Raw genomic sequence first — 22,941 nt, 5'->3', positions numbered from 1 at the left:
ATCTTTATCAATCCTGTATTTTATTCTTCTTCTCTAAGAAGCAAAAGCGATTTGGGATCGCTTGAGTATTTCGGTAAAGATTCTTCGCTATCAATGGAAGCAAGGATGCAGGCAGGGGTAGCCTAGTAGTATGCCTTGTTTGCTATTGATTGTGGGAGTGCGTTCGTATTACTGTGCTCTATATTTTTGAATTGTGTATTGCCAGGTCTATCGACGCAGAGCCAAATTACCGTAAAGAGACGACTATTTCTTCATAATTGTGTCTAGACAGAGACTTCATATCTCCAGCAGTAAATCAACTGATCACGATAACGATCGATCGTCATCTATTTTTGAGGCGCTACAGACAGCCGCCCTTACCGCCTTCCCAAAACGCCGAAGTCTCCCCACGGCGCCCAGTTTACCAACCGCCACGCCTTTTCTCTTCTCACGCATTACCAGGTCTTTCTGCATCCTTTTTCTGACTCACGGGTCTAAACTGATCCCTGGGATTTTCTGATTGTTTGCTTATTTTGTGTTTTTACAGGCTGTCCTGGCCGTTTTTTTTTTTTTTTTTTTTTTTTTTTGGTTCCCTGTGCGTGTGTCTTCCGATTCTAGCCAGTTTACCTCCAGCCTCAGTACCCAACGGAGGGTGCTTTCGATTGTTGACATTTGGAAACGGCCCGATACCCTGGAGAAGTTTAGCGAGGTATATGTTGCCAGTTTGCTGTTTCGCATCCTGTGTATTGACGAAGGCATTCGCCAACCATGTCCACGTCCAAAACTAACAACCTCTCTGGCGCCTTGCTTTCCAGGCCTCTACACAGACTTTCTTCCAGCAAGATGCCTGCGTTAATGCCTCAAACGCCTCACAAGGATGACGTTGATGAAACGTGAGTTCATCGGCACCGCTTATCGGGTGGTATGCGGCGGTTGTGGCTAATCTATTGATCTTCAGATGGACATTCTTGGAGAAGGGGATCAATAGTGTCATGCTGAACTTGGATCAAGGGGTGGATATGAAGACTGTATGCTCCATATGTTTCCTGCTTCTTTCGGGCCATGGGATGCTAACTGAGGCTCTTCTGTACAGTACATGGCATTATACACGTACGCTGCCTCGTTCTTCTCCGTCCTATCTCAGCGTCGACTGACATGATGATGTACCAGTGCCGTCCATGATTTTTGCACATCACAAAAAGCAGTTAGCAGTGGTCAGGGTCTACAAGCACACCGTGGCGGTTAGTCTCCCATATTCGGTTTATTCATATGGTTTGGCGGTTTATACTGATGACTCGTATAGCCCATCTTCTGGGCGAGGAGCTGTATAGGCTATTAGGGGAGTACCTCTCGCGTCATCTCGACGCGGTTTACAAAGAGTCCGAGAGCCATGCCGAAGAAGCCCTACTGGTATTTTACATCCGCGAGTGGGACCGCTACACAACAGCCGCCAAGTACATCAACCATCTCTTCCGGTACCTCAACCGTCACTGGGTGAAGCGAGAGATTGATGAGGGCAAGAAGAATGTGTACGATGTATACACCTTGCACCTTGTCAAGTGGAAGGATGACTTCTTCTTGAAGGTCCACGCAAAGGTCATGGAGGCTGTGTTAAACTTGATCGAGAAGCAACGAAATGGCGAAACGATCGAACAATCGCAGATCAAAAGTATCGTCGACTCATTCGTCTCGCTCGGTTTGGATGAGAATGATAGCACCAAGTCGACTCTGGAAGTCTACCGGTTCTACTTCGAGAAGCCGTTTATCGCTGCTACGAGAGTCTACTACGAGAATGAGTCGCGTCAGTTCGTTGCGGAGAACAGCGTGGTTGAATACATGAAGAAAGCGGAAGCTCGTCTTGATGAAGAAAAGGCACGCGTTGGTCTATACTTGCACCCTGACATTACGAAACACCTCACCGACACCTGTCTGGAAGTCCTTGTCACAGCCCACTCAGACCTATTGCGGGATGAGTTCCAGGTCCTTATGGACAACGAGCGTCAGGATGATCTGGCTCGGATGTATCGACTCTTGTCGCGGATAAAAGATGGATTGGATCCCCTGCGGACCAAGTTCGAGACTCACGTGCGGAAAGCCGGTTTGGCTGCAGTGGAAAAGGTTGCTGCGGACGGCGAGAACTTCGAGCCCAAGATGTACGTTGATGCGCTGCTACAGGTACACACCAGATACCAGAATCTGGTTAACGAAGCATTCAACGGTGAATCTGAGTTCGTTCGGTCCTTGGATAATGCCTGCCGGGAGTTTGTCAATCGGAACAAGGTCTGCAAAGCCAGTTCGACAAAGTCACCAGAATTGTTGGCTCGTTACACCGATTCATTACTTAAGAAAGGGTCGAAGGCAACGGAGGAATCCGAGCTGGAGGAGATGCTGGTGCAAATCATGACTGTCTTCAAATATATCGAAGACAAAGATGTTTTCCAGAAATTCTATTCCAAGATGCTCGCTAAGCGTCTGGTGCATGTCAGTTCGGTGTCTGATGACGCGGAAACTAGCATGATCAGCAAGCTTAAGGAAGCCTGTGGTTTCGAATATACCAATAAGCTGCAGCGCATGTTCCAGGATATTCAGATCTCCAAGGATCTTAATGCTAGCTACAAGGACTGGCAGGACAAGGTCCTTGACGACGACGACCGTAAGAAGCTGGTGGACTCTCATTTCCAGATTCTGGGAACCGGTTTCTGGCCACTTAATCCGCCATCGACGGATTTCCTCGCGCCACCGGAGATCGTCAAAACCGCCGAGCGGTTCCAGAACTTCTACTTTGACAAGCATAGTGGTCGGAAGCTGACTTGGCTTTGGCAACTCTGCAAAGGCGAGATCAAAGCCAACTACATCAAGAATGCCAAGGTGCCATACACCTTCCAGGTGTCGACATACCAGATGGGCATTCTCTTGCTCTTCAACGAGAATGACACTCTGAAATATGAGGACATTCAGAACTCTACTTCCCTTGCACCTGACATGCTCCAACCTAATCTTAGTATCCTCCTGAAAGCCAAAGTTCTCCTTGCCAGCCCCGAAGGATCCAAACCGGGCCCGGGGACATCCTTTTCCTTGAACCACAACTTCAAGAACAAGAAGATCAAGGTCAACCTGAACATTCAGATCAAATCGGAGCAGAAGACCGAGTCGGACGATACGCACAAGACAGTCGAGGAGGATCGGAAGCTGTTGCTTCAGGTGAGTTTTCCTCTGCTTTATCCATGTTTGGCAACATATTCCCTCTCTAACATCTCCGCTAGTCTGCGATTGTCCGTATCATGAAGTCGCGCAAGAAGATGAAGCACGTGCAACTCGTCCAAGAAGTAATTCAGCAGGTCAAGGCCCGCTTCCCGCCCAAGATCCCGGATATCAAGAAAAACATCGAGGCTCTTATGGAGAAAGATTATATCGAGCGTCTGGAAGGCGACGAGATCTCGTACATCGCTTGAAGTTTCCCACATTATACCTCTTCTTTACATGCCCTCTCTCTCTCATTGTGTTTAGCGTTGGTGTTGCTTTTCTTCTCGTCTTCTCGGAAAAGAACGAACTTTGGCGGCTTACATCGACGAATCTTATTGTGTATTTCCCCATAGCGTTGATATGACCAATGATAACCCATTTGCTGGCTAAGAGGAATGCCCGCAGGCGTAGAATGAGCACCTTAATATCAGCGCTGTAGGTGCTCAGCCTGCTACTTTAATCGCGTTTGCAGATTCACCAAATCCCGAATGATATTGCTGCTCCGTGTCCATCCGATGACGGAGACCTGGGGATAAAGTGTGGAGTAGGTTCGGATCTTACCGATTGAGTGATATGATTGATAACGTGTGATTCTTCCCTGTACTCCAGCTTCACATGTATAGCATGTCACCTGCAAGCTGCCAAGTGATATAAAACAGCAGCCAAACCCCTTTGAGCAGAGATATAAGTGCTATACTCTATAATTTCAAGTTATAAGAACTCTTGGCGCCGAGCTTCCCCGCATGCCCATTGCGGAGACCCGTCTGTCACTCCATCCACTGAATCTATATCGCCATTCCTTTAGCCGGATGGCACTATCGGGCTTTGATTTCCCACAACCAATGTATTCGGGCATATCACCCTTTGTGTATACCCTTCTACGGCTAACTCCCGAGCCCGAAGAATACCCGGCCACCTCTCAGTCCGCCTCTCCTCTACAAGCACAATGGAAGAACGACGGGTGGATTCAGTCGAGAAAGTCAAGAAATGCGGTCAATTGGATTCGGCTCCTTTTCCGAGCTCAGTCTGTTCATTCGAGCTGCAGGATGTTGAGCCAAGAGGAGAAGCTTTAAATACGGCATGGATGCCCCAGGGATTGGCGGACCGGTGCGCCATTTGAGCAATACGCTGCTACGCTTCCCTAATCACAATGAAGGTGCTCTCACCATTGGTCTCGGTTGCTCTCGCGCAGAGCACTTTGTGCGCGGCTCAAGGGTATACCAATGAGTCGGAGGTGCCGTACTATGGTCTTAGTCCACCGATTTATCCGTCTCGTATGTTGCCAGCTCGTGATTCAGTGGCAGTTCAATCGAGCATATGCTAACTACTACTTGCGCTTGACTCTAGCCGTCGGAAACGGAACAACCAGTAATGCCTGGAAAAACGCGTACCAACACGCCAAAGCCATCGTGGCCAAGTTGACGCTCGAAGAGAAAGTCAACGTCACCGGTGGCTTTGACGGCCCATGTGTCGGTAACAGTGGCGCGGTCCCTCGTCTGTCGATTCCCTCACTCTGTTTCCAGGATGCGCCTGACGGAATCCGCGGCCAGGAGTTCGCCTCTGCGTTCCCTGCGGGTATTCACGTCGCGGCGACATGGGACCGCTCGTTGATGTATCAGTACGGAAATGCTCTAGGAAAAGAGTATCATGATAAAGGGATTCATGTTGCCTTGGGCCCTGTCGCGGGTCCGCTTGGTAGAATCGCTAGGGGAGGTCGCAACTGGGAAGGTCTGAGTGCGGATCCGTACCTTGCTGGGGCGGGAATGGGAGCGATCACAAGAGGTATTCAAGACGCTGGTGTGATTGCTTCTGCGAAGCATTGGTTGCTAAACGAAGAGGAATGGAGACGGAACCCTGGTGAGCTTGGGGAGTCGGAGAGTTCGAATGCTGATGACCGGACTATCCATGAGCTATACGCTTTTCCTTTCATGGACTCTTTGAGAGATGGTGTCGGCAGTGTGATTTGTTCATACCAGCGCGTGAACAACTCGTACGCGTGCCAGAACTCGAAGCTGTTGAACGGTATCCTGAAGACAGAACTTGGATTCGAAGGCTTCGTGGTCAGTGACTGGGAGGGACAACACGCGGGTGTCGCATCAGCCAACGCAGGACTGGACATCGTCATGCCAGACCAAGGTTTCTGGGGCGACAACCTCACCGAAGCCGTCAACAACGGTAGTGTCAGCACAGACCGCATTAACGATATGGCCACCCGGATTCTGGCAAGCTGGTACTATCTCGACCAGAACAAAGACTACCCATCAAATGGCGTCTACGCCAACGACGAGAAGCACGATCCCGTCGACGTCCAAGGCGACCACGCCTCTCTGATCCGCGAAATCGGTGCTGCAGGCATTGTCCTTGTCAAGAATACCAACAATACCCTCCCCTTCACAAACTCTACCCGCTTCCTGAGTGTCTACGGCTACGACGCCACTCTTCCGCCATCGCCCTGGGAAAACCCATCTCGTTACGGTGGTGGGTATGAGGTGAACTTCGGCTGGAACACTTTCAACGGCACGTTGGTTACTGGTGGTGGTTCCGGGGGCAGCACGCCTCCGTACGTGGTGAGCCCTATTCAAGCGATTCAGGAACGGATTGCTCGGGATCGTGGAACGTTGCGGTGGGATTTCTGGTCCGAGAATCCTACCCCAGCGTATGTGAACAGTGATGCATGTCTCGTGTTCATTAATGCGTATGCATCGGAAAGCTTCGACCGCGAGACTCTCCAAGATGAATTCAGCGACAATCTCGTCAAGAACGTCGCCAGCAACTGCACCAACACCATCGTCGTGATCCACTCAGCCGGTACCCTCCCCCACCCTTCCTCGTCACAAGATCAATGCTAACCAAGGCTATGTTTAGGAATCCGTACAGTCGATACCTGGATAACCAACCCCAACATAACAGCCGTCCTCTTCGCTGGCCTCCCCGGCCAAGAAAGCGGCCACTCCGTAACCGATGTGCTCTACGGCGAAACGTCCCCGTCCGGCCGCCTGCCCTACACAATCGCCAAGAACGAGTCTGACTACAGACACCTGCTTAACTCGACCATCTCCTTCGACGCGTTTCCGCAGGTGAACTTCACAGAGGGTTTGTATATTGATTATCGGTATTTTGATAAGGAGGAGATCGAGCCGCGGTTCGAGTTTGGGTTCGGGCTTACGTATTCAACGTTTGGGTATAAAGGGTTGAGGGTTGTGGCTACAAGGGCGAAGAATGGGAGCAGCAGTACGGCTGAGCTACCGGATTTTGGGATTCCGATAGTGCAGGGTGGCCATCCGCAGCTGTGGGATGAGTTGTACACTGTGACGGCGGCTATTACGAACACCGGTAATGTCACAGCGTCTGAAGTCCCGCAGTTATACGTCTCCATTCCCAACGCCCCTGTTCGGCAGTTGAGAGGGTTCGAGAAGGTCTCCTTGAAGGCCGGGCAAACGAAGACTGTTAAGTTCCCGTTGACGAGAAGGGACTTGAGTATCTGGGATGTGGAGGTGCAGCAGTGGAGATTGCAGAAGGCGGAGTACGGGGTGTTTGTGGGGGCTAGTAGTAGGGATTTTAGGTTGGAGGGGTCGTTTAAGATTCAGTGATTGCCGTAGGCTATGCCATGTCTCGGTAAGATGTACATAGTGAGTATCAAATTATTTGTCTATCTATCTCTGTATGCTATGCATTTCATGACCAAAGATAAGATGTTATAATACAGCTCTGTCCTCCCGGGTATCAAAGCCCAACTCGAACAATTATATCCAACAATGCCAGGTAAAAGTCATAACTGCGCTGTACGGAGTACAGGAAAACTGGAAAGTATCTTAAGATGCATGCAGCGTTTCAGTGGTATCCTTCACTTCATTCGCGTGAGAGTTTCCTGTTGTTTCCTGCAACGATGTGGCAGATGGTGTTTTCTCAGGGGGTTCCTTTCTTGACGAATCCGACGAAGGACCATTCGTATGTTCAGCCTCCGCCTTCGCCTTGACATTCTCCGCCTTATGCCTCGCCCCCACAGACTGGGCACTCAATGTATCAGCCGTCGTCGACTTCTCCAGATCCTCGCCCAACATCGGGGCTTCCCTCGACAAAGGCGACTTCGGATACGTCGTCTCCCCCTCACTACTCTCATTACTATCGTCCTTCCGACTAGGCGAGAGGCTGAATTCCCCACTATCCCGTCGCAGCAGGATATTGCTCCACCGCTTTCGGCGACTTCCGCTCCGGGAGAGCGTACTGGCTGAGTCTTCGCTGTAGCGTGGCATGGAGCGGGTGCGGCCGCGGTCGGATTCGGTGGGGGCTTCTGTGATGCTGCCTAGTGCTGGTGTGGAGGGCGATGTGATTGCCGCAGCGGTGGTAGGGGAAGATGACGATGGAGATGGGGAGGATGGGGCCGAAGTCTTCTTCTCTTGCCATTCTTTTTTCTTTTCGCTGGCCCAGCTACCCCACGAGCTCAGATATGCGCCTGCTTTCTGGCCTGCGGCACTGACGGAGGCTTGCGCCTGAGCGACATCGACGGTGGGGGCTTTGCGGTTTGCGAACCATGATGTAGATCCCGTGCCGGTGCTAGACGTTATCGAGGCTGTGTCTGAGGCATTAAGCGGCGGGGAGTTGATTCGTTCCAGAGAGGAGCGTTGCGACTGGGAGGCCTTTTCTTTCTCTTCATTCTTTTTCCGCTGTGCTTCGCGCATTGCGTCGATGTCTGACCAGAAGCTGTTGAAAACGGCGCTGACTTTCTTTTGGCCCGTGGAGAGGTGTCGGTTTATTGCTTCCCTGCCTTCGCGGACACGGTCGTCGAGGTGGAGTTCCGCGACTTGTTGGGAGAGTCGACGTTGGACGTCTTCGATTGTGAGGCCGCCGGCGCAAGGGTGACGGGGTTCCACGATTGAGAAGAGGAGCGCGTCGGAAGTGAGTCGTTTGAAGAGAGCGTAGTTTGGTGTTGTTTGCCAGTGTGCGAGGAATTCAGCATTGAATTCTAAGGCTGGGTCGCCTTCGATGTTGAATGCTTCTAGTTGTGCCTTGCTTTTTGCCCCTGTTTCGCCTGCGTTGAAGGAGTTGAGGTCTTCGTGGTATTTCATGCAGGAAAGTAGTGCAAGCAGGTACTCTTCGAATTGTAGTCGGATAAATTCTTCTGACCCCATGTAGCCGTGGGTTTTGGGTCGTTGCGGATGAGCATCGTCCCAGGTCTCGTTGATGACTTGTGTCAGGAAATCGATCCAGCGCCTGTCCGCTGCGGAAAGGGAGAGTGCGTTCCGGAAAGAGGGAGATAGAATATTAACAGTATCTTCGTCAAGCTTGCGGGTTTGTTAGATGATGACGATTTCAAGACGCGAGGGAATGGCAGGTGCCATACATTAATTAGAATATCACTGTAACGATCCTTCTGTTGTAGAAGAAGCGAATTTGTCGACCCAACCACGTAGGACTTGGTACCGGAATCTGCCAGCAGATCCAGCTGCTGGAGCGGTGTATAAGGACCGAACATGCTGCCCTGGGAAGAGTTAGATTAATGCCAGATCTTAACAAGAGAAGGATGACAAACCTTTCCAAATATCTGCAGAGGCAAACCTGTATATGCTAGCACTGACGGAATTAGCGACCAGATTGAAAGGACAACGATAAGCGATTTGCCATACAAGAGCTCCTCTCACTGGTTCTAAGTGACGTTGGCTTCTCGGCAGTCTGTGTGTAGCTGTCGAATGCTGGGTCTGCGCAGTCTTCGAGATGATTCAAGAGGCCGGGTATCAGGGAGATCAAAGAGAATTGGATCATGCATAGACGCTCACAACGCGAGCCAAAAAAGAGCATCTGCGGAAGTCAGATTTAAACTGCCATGCTGGACTTGAGGAACACACCTTTGGTTGCAGAAGCAGAGCCTTGAACAAGACCAGGGTCTGATATTTGAATTCGTGAATCATCTCTCGCAGCGAGAGCCCTAGTATGGTCAGCATTGATCCAACCAGGATGCTACCGGTCCAAGCTCACCAAGGTTCTGATCGTTCTTCGCCTCATCACTTTTGAGGCTAATAACGAGGCCCTCACGGAATTTCTGTACAACTGGTCAGCAAGCATTCAACAGATTACCCCAGGCCCAACACCCACCCTCAAGATATCAACATCCGAAAAATTCCTACATCAGAAAACCCACGTCAGCTCTTATCCCCACCCAAGCCCCATTTCCCTCAAACACTCGTCCCCATAAGCCATCAGGAACATACCGCTGCGCAAACCACGCTGACGTCACAACCGACAATTTCTCCCTCAACTGCCCAACACGCTGCGGACTATCCGTGACGACGACAACGGCCTTTTGCACCGTCGACCTTGTCACATCGGGGGGTCTGTAGAGGAGGATATTCGAATCTATCTGTCTGGAGCAGGCGATACCGAAGAGCGAGGTTGCGGGTTCTGTGGGTGTCTCGACGCGACGGAGAGTGAAGTAGGAGAATTCTTCGGTTGATCTGGAGATTTAGAAGGGGATGTGTCAACTGGATGGCGTTTTTTTTTTTTTTTTTTTTTTTTTTTGGATCCTGGGTTTGTGTAATGGGATGGGATGATTGATCGTACGCATGCGCTCCGTCGGATAGTGCCATGAATGGCAATAGAGACCAGTCATTCTCTGCTGCGGGATCGGTTCTCTCGTTTCCAATGCATAATTCAATCTCAGGACCCCTGCGATAATGACAAGACGGTAGATATTAGCCGATCTGTTCCGTTCCTGACTGCTCAGTGCAAATGCGCGGGGCATCCCCACGGCGCAATAAACACTTTCTGTTTTCCCCTTTGGACGCATGTATCCCTTCTCGTTAACAGGTATGCTCACCTAGCATGGTGAAAATCAATGACCATCACAATAGGGTCCTGGCGGCTCTGCTGAACAGGAGACATGGCGGTGGATCGTCATGCAAATCCGCGTAGGGCGTTGTGTTTGCAAACCAAAATCCGGAGGATTATCGAACAAATAAATGACACGTCCTGAGCCGATCTAAGAATAATATCGCCCCGGGAGCAGAGCCCCCATGTCAACAGTATATGAAAATAGAAAATTGAATCAAATAGTTCGCATCGAATGGGAATTGATATCGATGATGGGGTCCAGAATCAGGGGAACGGAGAAATGGCCCCCCTCCTTGCGGGCGGTGGCCGAGTCGGCGCGTATTAGCGACGCAGCGATAGGGTATAGAGAGCAGAAGAGGATATAATTCATAATTCTTGCTATTCAAACATCTTTTCATGATTGGTATAGACTTATCACTTTACAAGCAGGTTATCGTCCATGGTTCCGTGTATCATATCAAGAATCATATCACCCTCCCCCAGCGTATCCAGGTACAGCCAAAATAAAAACAAGCAAAATGGAAGAAAAATGATAATCATGAGGGTAAAAAAAGAGAAGATGAAATTTATCGTGTACAGGCGTCACGCAAACATTCGTAATCACAAATCAAAAAAAGCCCATCTCCATATGTCCATCATCCCGGTGACGCCACTGTAAAGAGGAAATGGATATAGAAGGGGTAAGCAAAAGAAAAATCTGTCTATTCTGGATCCCACGCGCCAATGCGATATTATTATTTTCTTAACTTGTCTTAGGCGGCGAATGCCTGCTGGCCATCCCCAACGCCTTCCACAAGCACTTGCCCGGCATCGTCGCCTTGGTCGATGTTGTGAAAGTCGAGGATCTCCGAGTACCTGAAGCAATCCAGTTAGCAAACCGCAAGGGCTTTGGTAAATAAATGGCATACATCATGATCTTCCAGGTGTCCACCGGCAGATCCGCATCGTTGAACGACCAGTCGAACTTCTCTTGTGCCTCGGGCTCGTCGGTGGGATCGTGATAGGGAGCAAGGTATTCGTGGGCCAAACCTTCACCGGCGCGGATTCGCTTCTTGGGGTCAAAGACCAACATTCGTTCCAAAAGGTCGACCGCTGTATGTGCTGTCAGCGCGTAATTCATTAGGCTTCTATGAAGGAACATGATACGTACCCTCAGGGTCCGCATTCTTGAACCTGTTGGTCAGTGGTTGCCGTTCCCGCTTAGGAAGCGACTTGACGAATCGCAATGTCTAAAGCAAGGATCAGCACTATTCGAACGAAAGAAGCAGAAATCGGTAGCGTACGTTTTCACTGCAGATGGTTTCGATCACGTCGTCTGGTGGCGTACCCAGTAATTCGGTGATAATGGAGAATTGGTTGACATGGTCCTTGCCCGGGAACAGCGGCTTTCCGTCGAGCATTTCGGCAAAAATACACCCTGCACTCCAGATGTCGACCTCCACATCATACTTTTGCCATGTAAGCATAATCTCCGGGGCGCGATAGTATCTCGTCGACACGTAACCGGTCATCTGCGGGTCTTGAATCCGGGCCAAACCGAAATCGCAAATCTTCAGGTCGCAGTTTTCGTTGATCAGGATATTGCTCGGTTTGAGATCACGATGCACGACACCGGCCGAGTGGACATATTTCAGACCCCGCTGTAACAGAAATTGGTGGTCAGCTTTTTTCATGTATCGATGAAGCAGGTATGATAGCGGCGTACCAAAATCTGGTATAGGAAATACTGAATAAATTGCTTCTCTAATGGCCGGGAAGTTAATAGTCTGTGAAGGTCGGTGCCCAGGAGTTCGGTGACAAAATAACTGTAACGGTGGAAGTCAGCTACCGCGGATTCCGGAGGATTCGGTTGGTTGGGTCGGTTTGCGGGCAATAATCAGCACACGTACATATCCTCGAGCGGGGAAATGAAAATGTCGCTCAGGCAGATAATCTTGTTCGTTGTCAGTATTGCGCATGGTAATGTCAATCACCAGACTCGGGACCAACGCACATTTTCGTGGCGCAAATGTTTCAATAGCTTCAGTTCGCGATATGTTCTCTTGGACAGGACGGGCGTGCTGAAAGGCTTCATGATCTTCTTGACGGCGACGGGCGCTCCGGTCAATTGATCTCTTGCGGCACTGTAAATTGCCCCATCGTGTTAATAACCCGTAATCGACTTTATAGGGTATAATGCCAGGGTACGTTTTCGCGATTTGGCGGGATCGAGATTCAGCCGAGAAAGAGGGGGCCCTACCAGACAAGACCAAAGGCACCCATTCCCACCGGTTGCAGCTCTGTGTACCTGGGAAACGATCAGTCGCCATTCTCAAGCTAATCCCTAACCTCCTCTCCTAGGTATTCCGCGCAGAAGCGTACCGGCTGGTGATTTCGAAGGTGGTGCCGAAAATCGTGGCACGCACGAATTCCGCCATTTTTGGAGGACCGCGAGGCTGTACTTTTTTCTTTTTTTCGTTGGGGTTTTCTGGTTGCTGATAGATCGTTTCTTTTTTCTGGTCCCTTCTTTTCTTTTACACAAAAAAAAAAAAAAAAAAGAACAGGAGGAAGTAGTCGAGAAGATGACGAGAATCCAAAGAACGAATGGTAGATAAGGGGTGGTGAGGAGGAATGGAAGAGGAAATGAGAGGCCCGGAGGCGGTAGCAGGAGTACTTTTAATCTGGTGGTTGTTTCCTGAGGGGTCCCAATAAGGAAGATCTTGAAGATGACGCAAGAGAAGAATGAAAGTGCTTGAAGGAGAAAGAGAAAGGAATATCTATAGAGATACAGAAAGAGGATAGCAATAGAGAATTAGTGCAGAAGGAAGAAAAAAGGAAAAGAAAAGAAGGGCAGTGTACTATGAGGAAGAAGTGGCGTTGATTTCTTGCGGCCAACGATGTGGGGAAGTCTTCACCACTTACTCGGGACTACAACCTACTTTCTAAGTACGGAGTATCTACGACAAGGTACAAATAGAAAAAGGCCATGACGTGAATGAAAATGAACATCCGATGGACGTTGAAGATTGGTTGGAACTCGTTTCCCAGAATTTCTACTCCCAGATCTGGGAATTTCCGGGCACATATCCTGCTAAATCAGCGGCGACGTAATAGAGGCATGGCAGCCATGACATCAATCACTGTTGCTACTTATATAGCACCACTCTGGAGTACACATAGTGCTGTTCAAGAGTACGGAGCACTAGGAAAATGGCTCGAGGATCAAATATTCTTTTTCCGCCATTGGATAACAGTGGTGAAGTTTATGCATGTCTATTGTTAGATTCTTGTACACCCCTCATATTCGATGATGCCATGGAATTCTTTTCCAGAGTCGTATACAAGCGCCGAATAGCATACCAAGGGTATAAGACTGAGTCTTCCGTCAATGAATCACGTCCTCCAAAGTGCCAGCTGTATTCTATTACTTTTGGTCATAGCTGTCCAATATATATCCTTCATCAAACTCTACTTTGTGCTAGGACTCCAACTTCCGAGATACCGTCATAACCAGTGCCCTTGCTTATAAACCGTTGAATACCACACTATTTCGATCCTCAAAGTTGATTCTTTGATCAATTGCAATTGTAGCTCCCATTAGAATATTGTTAACAGTACTGTCGCAGTAGCACTACTACTCCGGAGTACAGTCTGGTAGGTAACGTCACCAGCTCTGGTAAGATACAGATACAGTAATACGGTATGGATCTACTACTCCGGAGTACCAGTCCATAAACGTGATCTTGGACCTCAGATGCTGATCGTTACCACCCTCTGACGGGTATCGGCATACCTGACTTGACAGAATCATATGGAAATAGACACTTCGTAGTGATATCGAGGCATTGGTTACTCTGCAGGTGCAGATGACTGCATGGGCAATTCTGCGAGGCTGAGGGTCTGGGGTATGTCGGTTTATTTATACCTGGGCGTGGGGGGCGGAGCAGCACGTGATATTCAAATTGAAGATACGCCAAGCGTGATTATTGCCGGCGTAGTCAGAGTATTGATTTAAAAGGCTCATAGAGAGCGTGCTTGCGAGAGTCAGAGAGAGAGAGAAGAGGGATGCCCACAAGAGATGTAGATTATATATGTTCATAGTTATGCTATGTATACTGACTACTAACGGTATGATGCTTTCTCCACTTGACATGACGATGGGATCCTCGGCGAACCTCTTACCACCATACCTGTACTCTTCTCTATGAACTTGTCTAAAGTACCCTTATTCCTTCAAGTGAAGCAAAAATACTGTGTTGTCCCATTGACCGACTCTTCATACCATAAAAATCATAAAATAACCGTGCTTACCCGATCTCATTTCACCTTCTCATCATTCTTCCCGTCTGTCTGCAGCTCTTCTCCATCCGGGCTCTTTTTAGCGCACTCCATATACCTCACACCCCTCATTCTCTTCACACAGACAAATTAAAACCAGAGATTCTGCATATAATACAGAATTTTACAACACGCAAAAGAACTACCTCGACATTATTGTACCCTGTCACGGGCCATTGCCTGCGCCGTCTTTTGCTTTGCCCTTTGTTGCCCGTCCGCAGCCCCGGAACTGTCCGCCGTCCTTTCTCTTTTCTTGTTTTCCCCTCTCGCTCTTTTTCCCTATTTTTTTTTTTCTCTCTGTATGTCTTACTCTTTTCCACCCATTCTGTGCTTATTAGACTCTCCTGTATTTTTATTGTTTTTTTCTTTCTTCTTCTGACTCGATCGGTTTGCGCAGTCCTCGATCGCTCCCATTCAAGAAGGGACTTCCTCCACGCCTCGACCGCCGCCGCCGGTTCCCGTCTCGCGCGCGCTCCCGCAAGATTTAGCCGCTCTTCCCTTTCATATAGCCGACATTTATCGGTTCTTGTCGCTTTGGGCTCTGAAAGTTGTCCGCAACGAGCTGAGGCTCTTCCTCCCCTGTCTATAACCCGGCCAAGTCTTGGGGCTCTTTCTCCCTCCTGTCGCCGCCAGGTACTCCGATCCCCGTCCTACCTGCAGCGAACGGCGCATTGGTCCGCGCCCCCATCGGGGATCTCGCCACGATATATCACTTCAATCCCGGGCATTTGAGAAAGAGAGCAAGGCTGAGGTGCTGAGTGCTGAGTGCTGAGTGCTGTGTGCTGTGTGAATAAAGAACAAAATGGGTTCGTGCTTCAGTACAGAAGCAACGGGGGAGATGACGGAGCAGAAAAAGAGAAGCCAAATGATCGATCGGAGACTAGAGGAGGATTCGAGACAGTTACGGAGAGAATGCAAAATATTACTTCTTGGTTCGTTTCAGATTATGTTTCAACCCCAGAACCAATCCAATTGATCATGAGTCAACTAACCATGATATGCGCCCGTTACAGGATCCGGAGAAAGCGGGAAATCCACCATCGTCAAGCAGATGAAGATCATCCATCAGAATGGCTACACCGTGGAAGAACTAGCCTTATATCGCTTGACCGTCTACAAGAACCTGCTCGAGTGCGCCAGATCGCTCATTGGTGCTTACGAACGATACGACCTTGAGCCCTCCAGTCCTAAAGTCCAAGAGTTTATCGAATTCTTGTCGGACTACAACATTGATCCCGATCCTAATACCCCCCTCGATTCGACTGTCGGGGACGCCATCACCTACCTATGGAATGACCCGTGTACATCAACCGCACTCGAACACCAGAATGAGTTTTACCTGATGGACTCTGCGCCGTAGTAAGCATCCCTGCGCGCACGCGCGCGCTTGCGCACTCAATCCTTGTTTGTTACCGAAGGGACGTCTGCTAATACATTACTGCTTATCAGTTTCTTTGAAGAGGCCAAACGGATAGCTTCGCCAGACTATATCCCCAATGTCGACGATGTGCTTCGCGCGCGAACAAAGACCACTGGTATCTACGAGACTAGGTTCACCATGGGCCAGCTGAGTATACAGTATGCGAAAACCATCTATCCCTTATTCGTCTTCGAATGACCATATAACTTACCAGTCGCATAGTATGTTTGATGTTGGCGGTCAGCGCAGCGAACGGAAGAAATGGATCCACTGCTTTGAGAACGTCACCTCCATTATCTTCTGCGTGGCATTAAGTGAATATGACCAAGTACTCTTGGAAGAGAGCAATCAGGTACGTCATGTGATAAGGGTCGGGGAATTGACCTGACAAGTTCTAACTTGCTGGCAGAATCGAATGATGGAAAGTTTAGTTCTTTTTGATTCGGTTGTCAACTCTCGGTGGTTCAAGCGAACTAGCATCGTCCTGTTCCTGAACAAAGTCGATTTGTTCCGCCAAAAGCTTCCTCGCTCGCCCTTAAGCAATTACTTCCCCGACTATTCTGGCGGTAATGACGTGAATCGGGCGGCCAAGTATCTGCTCTGGCGGTTTAACCAGGTCAATCGAGCACACCTCAATCTTTATCCACAGTAAGTGTCCTGTCTCATGCGGTATGCGGTCCGTTGCATGGTCTAACTTGTGACTGCAGCTTAACGCAAGCAACCGATACGACAAATATTCGCCTGGTATTTGCAGCAGTCAAAGAAACTATATTGCAGAACGCCTTGAGAGATTCAGGTATTCTCTAGTTGTGACAACTATCTGATAACCGCTGTCCAGCGTGAGACAACTTCGCCAGTTGTCTCTCACCGACTCCCTCTTGCCGTTCCTCTATCTTCTTTCCTCGTCTAATTGCCTCTCTTTCTCTCCTTTTTCTTCTGTCTGTCTTCAAATTCGGCATTGGCGTTTGGGGCGCTATCTTTCCCACGGATCAATATTCCCGGCGCTGGATTGGGTCATCATCATTGGATATCCGTGGTATGGTGTTATTTCATTATTCTTATTTGTCCTTTCATCTCTGGGGGATTTAACGACAATCGATACTGGGAGGCTATTCGGTCTGCATTGGGTGAATATTTTTTTTTTTTCTTTTCGTATCTGCTCTGGAGCTCGGGATTACTTTCATGATTCTCTTCTATATTTAATTTCTCTACGAAAAAGTTGTTGGCCTATGCAGCACAACTTGCATGTACCATGGAAGACGGCTTTCTGATATCCATACTCGTTTTCATCGAGTTGTTTTCGTTTTTTATCTTTTTGGACTGACTGTCTTTTTTATATTTACTCTCAACGGGTTCCTGCGGTTCCTATGTGTTCTGTGCAGTGTCAATGTCAATCTATTTTATAAACTTAGTCTGGTATCATGGTCTGGATTGCTATACAATATGTCATTGCTATCACTTACAGAGATGTCCAGATGCCAGTTTGTTTGTGGGTCTTGCAATTCGTAGACAATGCTTGAATAATCTTCAAGAGTAAGGTGTATGCCGTGCTCAAATCCATGCTCGATGAATAAAATATATTGCCAAATCAAATCTGTATAAGTATAGATAGATCACCAAGTAATGAAAACAATAATATAACCATCATCAAACCCCAAAACAAACGGGATATCAAGTATCAGAATTAATCACTGCTTTCTCTATGCTCTATATAGGCAAGAGAACGATACGGAACAAACGATCGAAGCGAAAGCTAAGAGCTCAACTCGGCAATACGTCGTTGAATGTCCGGGACGGCGCGCAGTTGAAGCTCCAGGTCATCTTTCTCACTATTGGTAATAGCGGTTAGCATGGAACCTTCACCAAGGTAAACCAAAAGGGGACAGGATAAAAACATACTCTTCAAGCTTTAATCTCCTCTCCCAATCCAACCCTGTAAACACATAACTCCCTTGCCCATCAAACTGCAGGATTTTCTTGTGGTACTTCCACAGACTCCGTCTATGCGACACAGTCATCAACGTGATCCCCAACTTCTTAGCAGTCTCGTACATAACACGCTCGATCTCCAGGGTCACAGAGGATGTGCACTCGTCCAGGATCGCGAACTTGGGTTTATGATAGAACAGGCGTGCCATGGCGATTCGTTGCTGGAGGCCTCCCGAGAGGACATCGCGCCATTCCTCCTCTGCGTCCCAGCCGCCAGGACGGTCGATGACGGAGGCGATTTCGACGATGGAGAGGATCTCAGCGAGGTCGTCGTCTGTGACGCCCTTGTGATGCATTTCCCGCACGCCATCAGGGTAGATGACTTGTTGGCGGAGGGTCCCGCGGGAGAGATAGGGTCGTTGCGGGATGTAGAAGATCTCGTCGAAGCGGGGTTTCTTGACAATGCCACCATACACAGGCCACAGGCCGCCTAGGATTCGGAAGAGGGAGGATTTGCCGCAGCCGTTGGGACCGACGATGAGGAGGTGGTCGCCTGGGTGGATGGCGAAGGAAAGATTGCGGACGAGGACATCGCCGTTGGGGGAGACGATGGGGACGTCTGTGAATTCGATGGAGGAGCTTTCTTCGATTGAGCCGCGGCCGGAAAGGACGGAGGCGTTTTCTTCGGTTGAGGCTGTTGAGACGAGTTTCTTTTCGAAGCGGCCGGCGAGGAGGTCGTCCATTACTTCTAGGAGGGAGGAGACGCGTGCTGTGTGGCCGGCTAGTTCGGAGATTTCCTTGTAGGAGAACATTAGGCGCCCGAAAGCGTCTGATGCTGATAGCAGCATGCGCCGGTTGGTAACGAAGCCTGTTACGTCTGTCAGAAGCTGTCAACCTGCAAGATTGAAAACAAGACTTACTCTCCGTCCGATCCCCAGCGGATTGGGTAATTTTCCCAGGGATTTTGAAGAACACAGGAACACTACAAAGCACCAAGCCCAGGGCACCCCAGAAGTATTTGATGACAAAGTCCTCCATGAAGCCATGGTACAATCGTCTCCGCAGGATGCGATTCACATGCTTGATCAAAGTGAAATACCCTTTGTCCAGGGTATCCTTCTCGGCCTCGTGGCCATGGTAGAGCGCCACTTCCTCGCTGTAATCAATGAGTCTGGTATGAAGGAATCGGAACTCTCCCTCCAACATGGCTTCGTCGGCAACATATTTGCCAAATGGTGGTGTCAGGGCACGCATGACGTTGGCAGATAACTGCACCACCAAACTCATGATAAAGAGACCCTCTGAGCCCACACTCCTGGAGAGTGAAAAGGTATAGATGGCCATGTCGAGAACGGGCTTGGCTAGATTGCCATAGAGCTCTGCCAGGCTATCGGAGAATCTCGAGACGTCCACCGTGATAAGCTGGTCGGGGTTCTTGACTCGGTCATCCAGCGCGGAAATCGCATAGAATGTCATGTTAGACAGGTATTTCTCGTGGATATGGTCAGTCAGACGTTTCCGGTAACTAAGAGCGAGTTTGCATTGGTGGTAGGAAAGCTAGACAAGTCAGCGCATACCCTGTTTGCACTCTCTGGCTCCAACACCTACCATCGAATTTGTAAACGTCGCGGGCACCGCAACGATCATCCACCAGACCAGACCCAATAAGAAATCTCTCCCCTTCCCACGCACCAAATTGCTCACCAACCTACCATCCAACTCGGCCACATACAAACTCAGCAACGTCCGCAGCACCAAGAACACACTATGCCCCACAAGCAACCGCATCTCCTTACTCCGCCAACCGGGAACCACAACCTTCAGCAACCGGAGCAAATTTCGAAAGAACTCCCGATTCACCTCGACCTTCTTGCGCGATCGGTCGCCGCCCCCGCTGCCCGTGGCGCCGCTGCCGAGACTACTGGTCCCTGGTCGTCGTCGCAGTTCCACCTGTTGCTGAGAGGCGGCTTTCTGCTCGGAAATAGCACCATGGATGCGCTTTACTAGAGCGGCGAAGAGGGCTAGATAGACGGTGCGAGTGATGCGGGTGCGGTTGCGGAGGTAGAGTTTCGATAGGCTGGAGAGGAGACGCCGAATGGAGCGCTCCGGGAGGAGCAGTTTAGACTGCGCGGCCATTTTTTGTCTTCTGTTGGACCTGAAAATGGAAGAGTCCTAGCCAGAATCAAAGAGAGCGACCATGACCGTCACTGTCGTTTAGGGATGGAGAGTTGGAAAGAAGGAGGAATGAAGCTGGACAAAAACACCGAAGATGCTCACGCGGACTGACATGTGAACGGGAGGGCCCGAGGAGTGTTTATCGGAATGGTGAGCTTACTAGAGATGTCCTGTAGTGGTGATGCTCACGCCATTTATTTCGTATCCTCGTCGTTTTCTTCCTTTTCACTTTCTCCCTTCTTCTAAATAGCGGTGCAGTCTAATACCTAATCATCTTCTGTCGCTGTCCTTTCGTGTGGTTAAGTTACCCCATACTATGATGTAAGCATCGCGGAGAAACATGTCATGTGATTCCAAACGCTGAATAAATTTTGAGTAAGCACTGTACCCTAACGACCAGATAATGCATTTCTGGATTGAAAACAGATTCATCTTGCTGCCTTGCAATCAGGACTTTCGCTGCTTTTGTACAATATACTATTTCAATTTTCACATCGTGGTGGTGTGCGTACAGCCCCAACAAGGAGAGCCAGAAAGATAGAGGCGAAAAGTTTATCGAGCTGCCGCTTCGATTTATGGTCCGGATGCTCTAGCATATTGTAAGGGATGACTAGGACGTGAAACATACTTTGCGAAACCAGCCAGTGGAGGATTATACAGGTTACCAGAAGAGAGATGCCGTATTGATACGGCACGCTGAGCAAATAGGTTGAACGTTGCTGGCTGTTTTTGACAGGCCAGGTAACACGGAGGGGTTTGCATGTAGCCCCATAGGGACTATACTCTGCTGCTGCCAGCATGCTGGTTAAGGTGCTGTTGTAGTAGTAGTAAGTGATTGTGATGAAGAGTTGCGGTACGTTGGCTGGCACGATGGAGATACATTGGTTTGATTAGATTGCACCATATTTTCTTAATGAATCAAAAGACACATACGCGCGATTTTGGCTCATACTGGACCTAATATGTTCGATAATGACCAAAAATAGCTGTACGAAGGAAATTTGAGGAATGGTTCGTTACAAGAATGAGTTACAGATACTAAACGGGAATTGCGACTATTCCACTTGGTGTAGAGCCGGAGACAAATCTTGTGGTCATCGAAGCGAACGCACTTATTAGTGCGGAACACTGGCAAGCATTGATCCAAATGGGCATGTGTTCTATATACCTTTCGAAAACCCTAGTTATATTCCACGCATACTAACGTGTCTTAGAGATGAAGCATTAATCCCTACAAGGCTGGCTGTTGGGTCTCTGAAAAACAGTTATGAATTCATACTTGTTGCCATCTGAGACAAACAGGACCGATGCGTTGCTGAACCCCTAGCTATCCATTCCTAGTATTCCTGGATAACCAAGCACTGTATCTAAAACAAGAAGCCTCTAATCACACAGATTACAAGATATGCTGCCGAATTATCGCAGTCCGCGGCGACTTGCACCAGAACCTCTGATACAAGTGTAAGCGAAATCTGTGGCTGTGTGATGAGGTGGGTGTCAGATTGAGGCTCACGATAGTGTCAAATTCCTTAAATATGGCAATGTCACGTTCCTCTATAAACCCGTTATTAATCCTGTACCTAAATAAAATAACAAATCAATTCCTCGCAATATCTCTCCCTCCCAGCCAATTCAAAACCCAAGTCGCACATATCATAAACTTCCTCCTCCACGACCTCGTCCACATCAAATTCCCCGACCTCCAACTCAACCACGCCCCATACCCACTATAATCCTTCTTCCCCGCAACAACCCCATCCCTCCTCCCCGTATACGTAACCAACTGCCTCTGCTTATACCGAAATGGTACGCCCGGCTCAATATCCGACGTCGGAAACGTGTTAAACTGATAGATTAAATAGTCTGCTTTCTGCAACGCGACCTCGGCGGTTGGCGGGAGACTCTCGCCGTCGATATCTGCTGCGTCGCCTAGAGCGTAGGAGTTGACGTCGACCGTGCCGTCTTTTTTGAGCACGCGCAGGCGCGAGTCCGTTAGGATGCGGTGCATGCTGTGGGATGTTTTGGAGACGTCCAGGCTGTCGACTAGGGGCACGGATTTGTCGCCAGTGGCCCAGAGGAGGAGGCCGTAGCCGATGCGGCCTTCGTCCTGGGTTTCGATGGTGTCGGCGGTGACGCTAGTGATGTGCGAGTCGAACTTGACCCAGACGCTGTTGCGGTTTAGGGACTCGGTTGCGTATTCCTGCAGGTGTGCGTCGTAGGGGGAGAGGATCTTGTGCGAGATTGTGTGCACGGATACGCGCATTTTGTCGCGGAGGTGCGGGTAGAGCTCGGAGTAGTCGTTTTGGAAGAGATCTGTGAGCTCGCCTGCCATTTCGATTCCTGTGGGACCGCCGCCGACGATGATTACGTTTAGGAGCTGGCGTTGTCTGTCTTCGGTGATGTTTGGGATCGAGGCCATCTCGAACATCTCGCTGATGCGGTTGCGGATGGCTTGTGCATCTGCTACCTTTTTAAGGACATAGGCGTGTTCCTCGACGCCGGGGATGTTGAAGGTGTTGATCCTTGTTCCTGGTGCGATGACAACCTTGTCGTAGTGGACTTGAAATTCGTGGACATTGCTCTCGCTCATCGTCAGGTGACTAAACGCCGGATAGCAGCTGAGCGTCTTCTCTTCGAAGTCAATGTGAATCACCCAGGCCTTGATGTACTTGATGCCACGGCTTTTGCGCCGTATGGGCTCCTGGGCTAGTCGGAAGTCGAAGAGACCGCAGGCAACGCTAGCGAGGAGCGGTGTCATTGTCGATGTCGTGTCTGGGGAGACCACGATGACGCTGAACTTATTCAGGTCCAAGCCATGGGCAAGTGCGTATCCAGCCCATCCTGTGCCAATGATGGCTATTCTTTCTTTGTGTTTGTGAGAGTGGTGGTCCATTTTATGGTTTATGGGAAATTGAGTGATTGACTTGGACACCTTCAGCAGGCGTGGTGGATTGTATATGAGGGATGATGTATGCATGATGGTCTCCGGGGAAGAGTTCCAGAGACATGGGACTATTGCTCCGTATCAAAACATTTCATACGCTTTTGCTAAC

At 49.4% G+C, this 22,941-nt stretch overlaps 7 protein-coding genes across 7 annotated transcripts; 3 read left to right on the top strand and 4 right to left on the bottom strand.

The window, feature by feature from the left end:
• Positions 1-822: 822 nt before the first annotated feature.
• culA (cullin culA) lies at positions 823-3,431 on the top strand (the record flags this gene model as incomplete). Its single annotated transcript, XM_043277023.1, has 6 exons — positions 823-872; positions 938-1,007; positions 1,073-1,089; positions 1,150-1,220; positions 1,283-3,180; positions 3,243-3,431. 6 exons carry the CDS (start codon positions 823-825, stop codon positions 3,429-3,431), a joined length of 2,295 nt encoding a protein of 764 aa, XP_043134943.1.
• A 941-nt stretch (positions 3,432-4,372) lies between these two features.
• Positions 4,373-6,812, top strand: ACHE_30407A (beta-glucosidase; the record flags this gene model as incomplete). The annotated part of the gene is made up of 3 exons (XM_043277022.1): positions 4,373-4,496; positions 4,570-6,030; positions 6,088-6,812. The coding sequence occupies 3 exons, from the start codon at positions 4,373-4,375 to the stop codon at positions 6,810-6,812; spliced, it is 2,310 nt and encodes a 769-aa protein (XP_043134942.1).
• A 222-nt stretch (positions 6,813-7,034) lies between these two features.
• On the bottom strand, positions 7,035-10,098 carry AVL9 (the record flags this gene model as incomplete). Its single annotated transcript, XM_043277021.1, has 10 exons — positions 7,035-8,504; positions 8,564-8,701; positions 8,753-8,793; positions 8,847-9,018; positions 9,066-9,145; positions 9,196-9,259; positions 9,313-9,340; positions 9,429-9,671; positions 9,778-9,882; positions 10,034-10,098. 10 exons carry the CDS (start codon positions 10,096-10,098, stop codon positions 7,035-7,037), a joined length of 2,406 nt encoding a protein of 801 aa, XP_043134941.1.
• A 701-nt stretch (positions 10,099-10,799) lies between these two features.
• Positions 10,800-12,464, bottom strand: sakA (mitogen-activated protein kinase HOG1; the record flags this gene model as incomplete). Its single annotated transcript, XM_043277019.1, has 9 exons — positions 10,800-10,902; positions 10,956-11,139; positions 11,198-11,276; positions 11,331-11,687; positions 11,753-11,852; positions 11,937-11,980; positions 12,041-12,170; positions 12,287-12,334; positions 12,409-12,464. 9 exons carry the CDS (start codon positions 12,462-12,464, stop codon positions 10,800-10,802), a joined length of 1,101 nt encoding a protein of 366 aa, XP_043134940.1.
• Positions 12,465-15,166: 2,702 nt separating this feature from the next.
• gpaB (guanine nucleotide-binding protein subunit alpha gpaB) lies at positions 15,167-16,591 on the top strand (the record flags this gene model as incomplete). Its single annotated transcript, XM_043277018.1, has 6 exons — positions 15,167-15,296; positions 15,378-15,723; positions 15,814-15,942; positions 16,007-16,136; positions 16,194-16,432; positions 16,492-16,591. 6 exons carry the CDS (start codon positions 15,167-15,169, stop codon positions 16,589-16,591), a joined length of 1,074 nt encoding a protein of 357 aa, XP_043134939.1.
• A 946-nt stretch (positions 16,592-17,537) lies between these two features.
• Positions 17,538-19,849, bottom strand: ACHE_30403S (ATP-binding cassette long-chain fatty acid transporter PXA2; the record flags this gene model as incomplete). Its single annotated transcript, XM_043277017.1, has 4 exons — positions 17,538-17,613; positions 17,684-18,581; positions 18,634-19,270; positions 19,322-19,849. The coding sequence occupies 4 exons, from the start codon at positions 19,847-19,849 to the stop codon at positions 17,538-17,540; spliced, it is 2,139 nt and encodes a 712-aa protein (XP_043134938.1).
• A 1,636-nt stretch (positions 19,850-21,485) lies between these two features.
• ACHE_30402S (uncharacterized protein) lies at positions 21,486-22,781 on the bottom strand (the record flags this gene model as incomplete). Its single annotated transcript, XM_043277016.1, has 1 exon — positions 21,486-22,781. The coding sequence occupies one exon, from the start codon at positions 22,779-22,781 to the stop codon at positions 21,486-21,488; it is 1,296 nt and encodes a 431-aa protein (XP_043134937.1).
• Between the last annotated feature and the right edge of the window lie 160 nt (positions 22,782-22,941).

This window comes from Aspergillus chevalieri, chromosome 3 (genome assembly GCF_016861735.1).
Source record: "Aspergillus chevalieri M1 DNA, chromosome 3, nearly complete sequence".
NCBI lineage: Eukaryota > Fungi > Ascomycota > Eurotiomycetes > Eurotiales > Aspergillaceae > Aspergillus > Aspergillus chevalieri.
Note: the sequence above shows the minus strand (reverse complement) of the source record. Positions and strands in the feature narration are given on the sequence as shown.